Source organism: Vipera ursinii (genome assembly GCF_947247035.1).
Source record: "Vipera ursinii genome assembly, chromosome: 2".
NCBI lineage: Eukaryota > Metazoa > Chordata > Lepidosauria > Squamata > Viperidae > Vipera > Vipera ursinii.
This window is the reverse complement of record NC_139513.1, coordinates 190651705-190663558: the sequence shown is the minus strand read 5'-3', so window position 1 is coordinate 190663558 and position 11854 is coordinate 190651705. Positions and strand designations below refer to the sequence as shown.

At 50.5% G+C, this 11854-nt stretch overlaps 1 protein-coding gene across 1 annotated transcript in view; it reads left to right on the top strand.

Moving 5' to 3' along the window:
* Positions 1 to 6393: 6393 nt before the first annotated feature.
* The window catches only part of TBX15 (T-box transcription factor 15), an 82317-nt gene continuing 76856 nt past the window's right edge, over positions 6394 to 11854 (top strand). Inside the window, exon 1 of the mRNA XM_083351876.1 lies at positions 6394 to 6855. Within this exon, the coding sequence (XP_083208002.1) occupies positions 6654 to 6855 (202 nt within the window). The 5' untranslated portion in view covers positions 6394 to 6653. The remainder of the gene's footprint in view (positions 6856 to 11854) is intronic.

Sequence of the window (11854 nt, the reverse complement as noted above, 5' to 3'; positions counted from 1 at the left end):
CCCCCCCCCTCCGGCGTTGCACGGCGTTTGTCTCCGAAAAACGGGTAGATTTACGTCGGACCTTTCTATTAGGCTAAGTAAGCTTGTTCCCAAACGTGAAGAGGGTCCGAGGCGGGTGCTCCGATCGAAGTTGTGCCGGGAAAGTTTCCGGCCTAAAGCTCTGGGCCGGGAAGTCTGACCCACTTTCCTTCCTCCGCATTAAGAGGCCACCTTTTCTTTTCCCGAGGGCGCTCGGGAGCCTCGGAGAGCACCAAACTTTAGCAGGTCCGAAGAGCTTCCGCGTCCTGCTGTAAAGCAGAACTCTTCCACGGTGTCTCCCGCCTCTCCCATCCCACCCCCGCGCCCTCTTCCCCTGCTTCTTGCCAGTCAAAAGCCGCCGCCCAGCCCGAGGAAGCGCAAACGCCGCGACTGCCCTGGTTCTGGCCACCTTTGCTCCTCTTGTCGGGCGTCTGAATTAAAGCGTGGCCAACCCTGGTTCTCTCTGCCACCCGAGGAACAGAGGTCCTGACCTGGAGAGGAAGGGGCAGCGCTGCAGATGTAACTGATTTCGGCCTGTCCCCCCGCGGTGACTGGCGTCAGCTAGCGCAGGGTTGGCGAGCATCGGAGTTAAATTGATAGAGACGCTCCGCGCTTTTTCTTGCTCGGCGACGAGGTGGGGAGAGGGAGAGCTGCAGAGAAGCCGCGTGTCTGAATGGGCAATGCAAAAGCCGGACCAGACTTGGAGGAAGCAGTTGCCGGGACTGGAGCGGAGTCGCATTGGAATCGCACAGAACCGGAACCATCATGTATCGCCAGAAGTGCTTGTCCGTCGCTTCTAGGGATGGTGGGCCTGTGGTCCAAGAAGAACTGAAAGGCCACCGATCCACAATCCTGCTCTGGAAATGCGGAGAGTGGCGGCAATCTAAGTTTCAAGCCTAAAGGGATTTGCCGACCTCCTTTTAAAAACACCTTTTGTGTGGGTTGCACCGATACTGAGATTCGCTGGTGAAGATAAAAGAGAGTCCCAGAGAAGAAACTGAACTGGAGGTGGGGTGGGGTGGGAAGAGTTCAGTTAGGCTACTTGTGCCTCTGTCATACTCTGAGTAATACAAGTACATGGAAATTGCTGAAGATGGAATGGTGTGGCCTTGTGACATTTCACTGACACAGATCTGGAAAGGAATGCTTGTTCCAAAGGTCTTCTTCTCCGGTGGGAGACGAGAATGATCCTCCTATATTGGAGCCAAGCTAAAAAGTTAAGAGTCAAGCACTGGAAGCATCTTTCACCAAAGAACAGATCTCTTAGATCAGTAACCTGTTAAGTGAAAGCACCTGGGTTTGAGTCATAACTTGTAGCTAATTGGCCAGCTTTGAATCTAGAGGACCAGTTTCCAAGGAAAAATGCAGAGCTGCTGGAACAAAGCAGCCAGGATTGCTTTGAACACAATTTCCTGAGATGAAAGTGAAGATCATTTTGGCTCTATAGGAAATTTAACCTTTGATTGACACAGGCTACATTAATGAAGGGTGTCTGAGTGACTTGGTCCCCGAATCCTCTTTTCCTACAGATATGCATGTCCTTTTATAAATTCCGGTCTAATTACATTTTGGACAATTTTTGGAAGGTTTACTTCTGAATTTGTGGAAACGAAAATATTGAGAAAAACCATCTTCAAATATTTTCTCAGCTTCCCATTTTTGGAGATTTGGGTTGTCTCAGAAGTAAAATGCAGACTTGCTAATGCAGGCTTGATGCTGAAACAAAGCATGTGATTGATAAAATTAGAGAACTCTGGTGATTGGATTGATTTTTTTTCCTTTTGTGAGAAGAAAAACCATATGTTTATGGATAGTTAGCTAAAAGAATAATTATAGGAAAAAGCATTTTGTATCATGTCCCTAGAGGCAAAAGCTCACATGTTATTGCAAACATCTGGCAGTGTTAAGGATGAGTGGCATGGGGTTGGATTAAAACTACATATTTTAATTTGGGGCAAAAGAGCAAGTGAAGAGAAACTCCCCCAATTCCTATCTTGTCCAAGGAAATCAGGAAGGGCAAAAGCCTACAAGAAATTCTCTTAGAAAGAAACTGGGGCAGTGCAAGCTGGGGGCGGGGAGGGGAGGGGGAGAGCCTGGTAGACTGAATAGCTCCATTTTGCAGTTGGTTTTACTGCAAGCTGTGAGCAAAAGACACCCTTTCTGCCCTATCCCAAACTGAGGGACGCTTGAGGTAACCAAAGGGTGTTTCCGTGGAAGGAGGCCATCACTCCTTCAGACCAGGTTCCTAGGCTCAGGAACCTCAGAGGGATCAGGGATCCACATGCTCAAGCAAAAGGAGTGCCCCCCCCACCCCCCGCCCTGGGCTTTACATCCCGATCAGCCCTTGGACAGTCCTGCCAAGATTTTCCCAGCACAGCTTTCAGGCATCTTTCCAGACCCACCCAGCAACCCATTTGAAGTGCAAGAGGCCCTCCGAGAGTTTGGTGGACTTTGCCAGAGACCAAAATTACTTGCCCGGGTGCTGGGAGCACAGCAGCCCCACGCTAACTGGCTAATAATACCTGTGCCGAGGGGGGAGGGGGATCAGTGGGTGGTGTTTTGTAAAGCTATGCCTGTTTTTTTTTTACAGTCCTCATGAATGCCCCCTTTTACTAGCCAGCAGGAGAAACTGACATACTTCCCATTCCCTGAGGTGGAAATTAATCTCTTTTGAACTAACGCTGGGCTTGGCTTTTCCAACCTCTTTAATGGCCATTTAGTAAAAAAGGCAATAACACGCCGGGCATCAGCGGATTTCCAGCTAACCCCAGAGGCTGAACGTGGCCAAGTGGCTGCCTCACGTCCCCAGGGCAGTGCGGCTCAAGAGTGGACCTTTCCTGTCCTCTAGGTCCGTCCACAATCCACATGCCTGCCCATTATAGAAAGCACAGATCCTGGCCCAGAGCAAAGCAGGGGCTGGATAAGCCAGTGCTCCTATGGGTCACCAGTCAGGCCTTGAGGAGTTCAAGGAAAGGTTTGGGATCTCAGTCTCTCAGAGCTGCAGCCTGGGCACCGGACAGAACAGGCAGAAGCATGTGCAGGAGTTGCTGAGTTAGGACAAAGGAATGTTTGAGTGGCAGCCGTCAGTGACAGATCAGGGTCAAAAAGGTTCCTTCTGTCTGCAAAGGGCCACACCTGTGTGGTTGCAACACAGTGGGAAGAGAAATGACATTTAATCCGGCCTGAATACAGGCCACCATGTATATGGGATAAGTTCAGTGCCCTGCCCCAATCTAGGGAGAAACTCCAGTAGGACCCCAAGACACCAGCAAAGTGAATGGAGGTCCTTGCAGTGTTCACATTGCCTGACTTAAGCAGGGCTTCAGAAGGGAAGTTAGCCATGGGGAGCCTTCAGAGAAGCTCAGAGAAGAATGGTGTGGCTGATTGCATGAACTCTGATCCTGGTTATCAGCAGCCTGGCACATTCTCTGAAGGATGAATCTGGCTAAATGGCACAACTTTCATGAGTTACCCGAGGGGGCAACCATTTCCTTCACCCCTCTGATGAAGGGGTGAGATACCCTTTTGCCTTGAAACAGCAGGAGGAGGAGGAGGAGGAGGAGGAGGAGGGTGTAGGTAAATGATAGACTGGGGGAGAGGATCTTCCACGTATTTTAAATGATGTCTGCGAACAAATGAAACCTAACGAAAACGAAAGGGAGAATAGGGAGAGGAATGTTCCCTGGAGTTCTCCTGGGGAATTTGACTGGGGATGTTTTGTTCCTTTTAAGTGTCAAACAAGAATAGGGATCAGAGCTCTCTGTCTCTCTGAAAAATCTGACCTCCTCCTACTTTGTTCTAAAGGCAGGTGGCCAGGTACGTGTCATCTCCTTGGAAGCACCTTTGGCCACAGAGGGCCAGGCACATGAAACCTTATGTCTTCGTCTTAAGGTAACCGGGTGCAGTGCAAAGAGAATTGCAAGCCAGAGCACGGGTCCCTTGGGCACTCCCTCCTCTATCACCTCCAAACTTCCTGTGAACGTCTTCCAAGACGTAGCCACTCCATTGGTTAATACTTTGAAGCATAAGGGGGAAAAATTCCCTGTGATGAATATATTCAGTATTCATTGAGCTCCCTAGGATTTACTCCTATAGTATTCAAAACATTAAAAAAGATTCAACCGAACTCTCCCACACACCAAAAAAAACCCTCAAAGCATGCTTGCTTGCTGTTTTTGTTGCTTGATGGCAGCATATTAATATTGTCCTGAAATTAATATTCTATTTAACAAAGAAGACAATATCAAATGATTTTAAAAGAAAGCAAGCCTGGGTGGGAGAATTGGGGCTTACACCAGCTTTTTAAATTAAGCCAAATGGAAAGTAAAATCTTTTTAAAACCCGTATTTTATTTTTTATGAGTCCGTTTCTTTCCCTCGTGAGAACAAAACCCGACACAGCAGAGGCGACATCAGCGAGGCAAACAGGAGCAAACTTGGAGGAATTAGGCGGGTATTCAATACGGCGCACCGCTTCAAGAACGGGGCAACGCCTTCCCGGCCGGGTTCCTAACCTGGTCCTCTATTGCAGCGTTTCCCAACCTTAGGAACTTGAAGATGCGTGGACTTCAACTCCCAGAATTCCCCAGCCAGCATAGCTGGCTGGGGAATTCTGGGAGTTGAAGTCCACGCATCTTCAAGTTCCTAAGGTTGGGAAACGCTGCTCTATTGGGCTTTGCCTGTTTGAACGGATCCACACATTTCATGCGTGTGTTTGGGTGCGTGTGGATCCTGTAGAGAAAGAGCGACGCACCTTCTCCGGTGCCTTTGGAGCTTCGCAGGCCTTGGAGCAGCCTTGCCAGGCGGCGGAGCGCGTCGCTGGCGTCCTCCGCGCCGCCGACACTTTTGCCGTGTTGCCGCTGGGTAAACGCGCTTCGCTTTGCAGCTTACGGGCCATTCCCGTTTAGGTTCGCTTCATCTGCTCGTTTTCCTTCTGTGCAAAAACTAACCGCCTGCTTTTGTTGCTTCCCTTTTTCTTTTTATTTCTGGAAGCCAACGAATGCACAGGGTATATCTATATATTTTTATATATGAATAAAACGCCAAAGCAAAGATAGTCAGGATTAGAAATTATATAGTGTTCGGGAGGAGCCTTCTATAGTCCTAACATACACTGGGGGGGGGGGGGATCACGACTGGCTAGGGGGAATCGTGGATCCGGACAAAAGGCAGCGCCCCTCAACTGCAAGAAACAAGCCAAGCCGTGAATTCACCCAGTAAGTCCTGCAAATCTTGATAGGCAATTTGCTTATTTGGACATTGACTTTAGGATTTCAGATTTAATCCCTTATTTCTTAGCGAGCAGGGTCTAAAACAGAGTCGCCGGAAAGACTGCAGCAGAGCTAAATGGCCGCCCCAACTGTGCGTCTCGGTCTCCCACTATAATCAGTATCACGTCCAAGTTGCTAGTTTGTTCCATCGTTAATCTGTGTTCTCTGGCCATTACAAATCGCGTTTATGGATGTGGCTCGATCGATAGGACTACGGGCATGAAGCATTTCCCGCATTTTATATACTGCGTTATATAGAATAAGGGAAGTCATGGTATAATCGGAGACATGGTCCTATTAAAGTCGCCATAGGGACACAATATTATACGTACAGTATACGATTTTTTAAAAAATTATTGCCTTGATTGCACAGGACACATATAGAAATGTGTTGGAGTATAGTCAAATGTTTATAGTGTTTCCTTAGGGTTCATGACTCTTTTCAGATTCTATCCTCCAAACGGCTAAATCGAAGTTTGGCTGGACTTTAACAAAATCTCTCTTTTCACCAAAGGAGTGCAGTATAAAACTCAAAGATAAGTCAAACGTAAAACTCAATTTACAGATTTAAGTTATAGGGTACTGATTGTGGCAACTCCCACTTAGGAGTGGGACTTCAGAAAAGGTATTTTTTTCTCCAAGAATTTTCTTGGAGAAGCCGCTTTTCTACTTTATATATGTGATCCACCTATAAGCGGTGGGGGGGGGGAAGCAGAAGGATAGTGTAACGTTGTTAATCTTTTCTGCTTACGATCACAGCCGCTGTAGAGTTCACTCCCAGCAGCTTCGCATATTTGGGAGGGGGTTTATGCGAGCTGCCAGCCAGGAGGCATCTGGGCCTGAGTGGAGGCTGGGCGCCCGCTGGCCGCCTTTTTAGAGCGGAGGGGGCGACCGGCTCCCCGCTCTGCAAGAGTTAAGGCCGCGGGCAGCCGGGAAGCCCGGGCGCTTGGCCCGCCCCTTCCTCATTGGCTCCCGCGACCGCGGTCTCCGGATTCGCCCCCTTCTCATTGGGCAGCGACTCTTGACGGGCGCTCGCAGCCGGGACCAGGCGAGGGAGGAAAGAGGGGGAAAGTTCCCCAGGAGTTTGGATCAATCAGAGGGAGAGAGGGAGGAATCGCGCGGGGGGGGGGGTTGGGAAGAGATGAAGCGCAGCCCGAGAGCGGGATTCTGAGCGGTGCCTTTCGGCCAGCCAACCACTCGGGACCCATGTAGCGCCCGGGCGGCCGCGGGACTCTCACGTCGGAACGGCCTCTCCACTCTGCTTTCCTCCTCGGCCCGGCTTGCCGGCCCCGACCCGTCCTCTGCCAGCTCGGCGGCCGGCGGCGCGGCGGCCTTCTGGCTTCGGCACCCCCGCCGGGCGGCTAAGATGAGCGAAAGGAGGCGCTCGGCTGTGGCCCTCAGCTCGCGAGCGCACGCTTTCTCGGTGGAGGCCCTGATCGGCTCACACAAGAAGCGGAAGCTCCGCGACTGGGACGCCAAAGGCCTGGATTTGTCCATGGAGAGCCTCAGCCCCGACGGGCAGCTGCCGGACGCCGACGACCCTGCCCAGTGCCTGGACCTGAACCCCGGTGAGCGCGGCGCAAGGCGGGACGGGACGGGACGGGAGAGGCGGCGGGTGCCCGGCCCTTAGGGGGGACTGGTGGCCGTAAGAGAAACTGGATCAGGCAGAGCTTAAACGTCGCTACCCGGGAGGTGGCCCTTCTACTGACAGCTGGGCTGTGCGTGCGCGGGCGGAGGGGGGGTGGGGTGGGGGGAGGACTAGCTATCGAAGCGGAGCCTCAGCCAAGAAAGTGGTCCAGACAGCCGCGGCCTTTTTCTCGCTCCCCTTTCCAGACTGGCCGGTTCCCCTCCTTCCCCACCCCTCCCGCCTGTGACAGCGCACTTTTACATCAATAGAATGCAGGTCGGTTGTGGGGGGGGCTTATGGGAAGGCTGATTTTATTTATTTATTTATTTATTTTTTAATCCCATTTATATACCGCCCTTCTCCGAAGACTCAGGGCCGCTTACAATTTAAGCACAAACCAATGTGTTTAGCAATTGGCCCCCTGGCGCAAGCAAATGTCCCCGGGGGTTTTCTCCGGAGGCGCCTTTCTCTTTCCCCGGCTCCTTCCGGGCGCGTCCAACAGCAGCCCCCTGCCTTGCACGCTGGACAGGAATAGATCGGCTCCTAGCTATGAATAGCCCAGCCTCGAGGCAAACCTCACCTGGAATTAAAAGGGGCCCACCTCGGGGAAGGCCGCCGGCCACTTCCCCCCAGTAGTGTGGGTCAGGGAAGGCAGGAAGGGGGAAAGAACAGGCGCAGAGAAATGCCCTAGGCGTGATCTCTGTCTGGGGAGAGCGCTCCGCAAGGCGCGCGTCTACAGCTTCGATGAGGTTCAGCCGGGGACAAGGCGGTGGCCAGCAGTTGTCCCCAGTCTGCCAGGGAGGGTTCGCTGAATTGCAAGAGCTGAGAAGGCGCCGAGAGGGGCAGTCAAACCCCATTGCCATTTTCGGTGCCACCGTTGGGTTGCCAAAGCGCTCGGTCGGTGTCCAGCAGGATCGAAGACCTCAATGGCAACGGGCAAGGCCGCTGGGGCAGTAGGGGATCCCGAACGGTCGGGAGTGGATGGCGGGGCTTTGCCATGGCCGAACTCTTCCCCTTTCTCTCCCCGCCCCCAAGCAACGTAATTTACTGTGGATCTCGAGATTCTGGTCGAAACGAAAACGCACAGATCCCCCTCGCCCCCCCCCCGAAGGAAGTTTTGTTTCGTTTTCCTCCTTGCGCTGTTCAACCTGCTCTTTCTATCAAAGGCATTCAAAGGATAGAAAAACCGTCCGCTTTGAAAAGTTTGTTGGCTAAGCGGCTGCATAGGTTTTTTCACTTTCGGTTTTAAGCAGGTTAACCTGAGGCTTTCCAGCACCTCTAATTTTCATGAGGACGGGTTTAAGACACACACGCGCACTCTTAAAAATGGGAAACCACTTAAGAGATTAAATTAGAGCCAGAGGCCTGACAGGTAATTTGCACACTCCTCTCCAGCTTCACGCTGGGGACGGGGGGTTGGGGTAGGGGGCTAAGAAGCGAAGGCACCTCAAAAGTTCGGCCGGAGAGCCGTTCTGTCGGCCTGGTCGCCTTTGGGTTTCGGAGGGTTTCTAGTACTCCCTGACAGTGCGCTGCTCTTGAGCAATGGACTCCGCCGCTGCCGTCCTGCCTGCCTCGCCGTTCTTCCTTTAAAGCAATCCCCGATGGCCCCGTGTCTCGCCCAAAACTTCCACCAGCGGAACTCCAGTTGAGTGGGTTGGGTTCTAAAGCCTAGCAGCCGGGCCTGTCTGTCTGTGTGCGTGGGTGGGTGGGTAGGGGGGTGGGTGCGCGCGCGCGCGTTTGTGATTTATTATTTTGCTTTGAAGACCGCCGGAGGATGGCGACGGGCAGGTTGGACTTGCTCGAATAACCGGGACCAGTCCGTGCAATAGCAAGGTTCCAGTCAAACTTCGGTGCCATTTTCGGTGCCACCGTTGCATTACGGCCTTCTTTCCTGCCTCTGCAGCATCTGGCAACAGGGGCCCGGCGAGCAACGTCCGATTCTCCAGAGCCTGGCCTTCCACCCACAGGCTATTGGGGTGAGGTACTTTCTGGGAAAGGCAGGGAGTGGGACCGTCCGGAGTTTCCAGAATTCTCCGTTTCTTTCCCAAAGGAAAACAGGCTCTTCTTGGCTTGCGCAAAAGCCCCGTCGGCCTGGTCGACGGGGCGAAAGGCTTGTGCTCTGCGCCGGCAGGGCTGCTAGACTTAGTTGCCGCGTTCCTTGAGCCTCACTGCAATCTGAGGTGGAAAAGTCCGCCTTCCCTAGAGAAAAGGAAAGCGATCTAGATTTTTTTTTTTGCCAAGGATTACTTTAGAATAGTATAGAACAGAACGTTACTGCACATTCATGAATGATCCGGGATTCTATGAATGTTCAGAGAATGGATAGAACGTTAAGGAACCTTGGCCCATTTAAAGGTAGGAAGTTGAACTTTACTCCTTTCCCTTTCCCCTTCCCTTCCCTGACGCAACCGATTTCTCAGTGACCCTCATTCCTGTTGCCTGATGGCTTCTTATAGTTGCCTGTTCGGTGGGTTTCCCTGCACCCGGCCTCCTCTAGGCCTTTTCTTCGCTATCTACATCTTCGCGTACAGGAGGATTCCAGCTAAAAAGTACACTTGAAGCAAAACCCGCCAGGGTGATGAGTTGGCCCTCCATAGCTTAGTACTGTCACCCACCCCAGAAGGACCTGGAAGGGGTTTTCGACCTTGGGGGTGGGGCTGCAAACCTCTTTCCCCGAAGATCCCTTGGCTGGTTATTCTGATTTCTTTTCAGATCTATTGTACTTTGGGTATCAGGCTGCCCCGGCAAAGACAGCTTTTCCCCGAGTTCTGGTACTCTGCATCTCCCCGGAGAAGCGGCTGCGTTAAGTAGCATGGAAGTGTCCGAAGCTCCTCCAAAAACGAGGAGCCTTCAGCTTTACAGGGCGGCTGATCCTGCGGGTGTGTGTGTGTGTGTTTCACTCTGGCCGGCCTCGAGCGCTGAACACAGGCCGCGATTTTTGCTTCAGGCGGGAACATCTCGAGGTACAGAGCTGGCAGTTGTCTTATTAACATTTGTTTTGTTTACAGAAATAATAATAATAATAATAATAATAATAATAATAATAATAATAATAATAATAATAATAATAATAATAATAATAAATTCGCATAGACAGCCAGATATTTAGACTTATTGTTATTGACTACTGTTGGACGCCTAGAGTTACTTAGGTACGATTGTCGGCTATAGCCCATAAAGTTTCCAAATAAAATTTCTAAATACAAGGGAAGAAATGTCGCCGCTGCCCCTCTTTGAATAGCCGTGCATCGTATCCCTCTCAATGCGCAACTGAATTCCTTGGTGTACGAGAGCCTTTATTCCCCACCCCCCTTTTTTATTTTAATAGGCACGTACTGAAATTTTTGATTTTTCATAGGGATTACGAGCATAGGCTGCGATACTACGGACTTGAGTAGGAAAAAAAAAAAAATCCGGAGAGCAGCTTTCTTGCAGAGGTCTCCTCGCAAGAAAAGGCTTCCCGGTTCTGGGTGTCGGGGACATCCGACACCTCTTCTTTACTGATTTACCGCGTTTCAACACCTCTCCCGGCCATCGCTGTAGCCTGGCTTCATTATACTGATCTCTTAGCCGCCCAGCCGGATGCTTTAAATCGGGGGAAGGCGCCCTTTGATCTTTTCTAAGCTGCCGAGACGCCTCGCGGGTTCCGTAAACCGGTCCCCCCAACCTTGGCTTTACATATGCGTCTCCAAGTTTAGCGGAGAAGCACGTTCGCAGTCTGCACCCCGAGTCTTCAGCGTGTCTGGGCCGGGCCTCAAGCGATGAATCTTTGCGAGCCGTTCTTCCAGCGGAGACCCGGAGAGAAGAAAGCAGGACCAATTCCTCCGCAAGGGGTCCCTCGGCGGGGCTCCTTCCTTTCCCCGCACTTTCCCACTTGAAATAGATTCAGGCCGGCATAAAGAGATCTTGGGGTTCAGTTCTTAGAGCGCCGCGGCCGAAGGGAAGGAAGGTCGGACTGGGGAAGCGTGACGGAGGCCTTCTTTACTCGCTCCTCCTCACCTCGATTTACTTCGCGTTAGAACTGCATTTATTAAACGGCGTGGTGAACGTGTTTTTGCCGCCTTAACTGCGGAGGAAGTGTAATTAAGAAAATAATTCAAAGAACCTACTCAAATGCAGCTGCGATCTACAAAAATATAGAGGTATTTTGCTGCAGTTTCTGAGCGACTGTTGATAAATGACTTTATCTGTATGTATCCATGTCTCTCTCTCTCTCTCTCTCTCTCTGTTTGTGTGTGTGTGTAATGTCTCTCTCTGTGTGTGTGTGTGTGGCGCGCAGAGCTCTTTTTGTTGCAGCTGCATTTGAGTAGGTTCTTTTAATTATTTTCTTAATTACACTTCCTCCGCAATTAAGGCGGCAAAAAACCCCGTTCATTACGCCGTTTAATATATCGTAATCTGACAGGAAACAGATTACAAATAAAATCCAATATTTTTTCAATTAATAATACTAATGAGCACACTCTGACAAATAGTTTCCATTTTTTTTATTCCCACTCAAAAGCGGTCTAAGCAAATTTCTTATTTTCTGATACCAGTCTTGTAGGTTTTATCTGGAAGTTTAACATAAAAAAATTATTACTAGGAAAAGGCTGTCAAATTGCTAAGAACAGCTGTGCATCTTGATGGATAGTGATATCTGGGATGCCTCTACTTATGGAATTTTTAACCAAAATTGAACTAACTTGATTCTATTATCCTTCTCAGTACTGATGACCTAACTTTTTACACAGTTACAAATTACTGTGGATTGTTGTCTTTTTTTAGGATGCCCTTCTAATCATACTTGCTTCAGGACTTCCCACCCACCCACCTGTACAATAGTTGGTGTTTCTGTTGAGAGAATAAAAAACAAAAGGCAAAAGCATCTATTCTTCCAGTGGAATTAGAATCTCAGGAAGAGCTTATCTTTGGAAGATAAGCTGCAAACTTTGCAAACG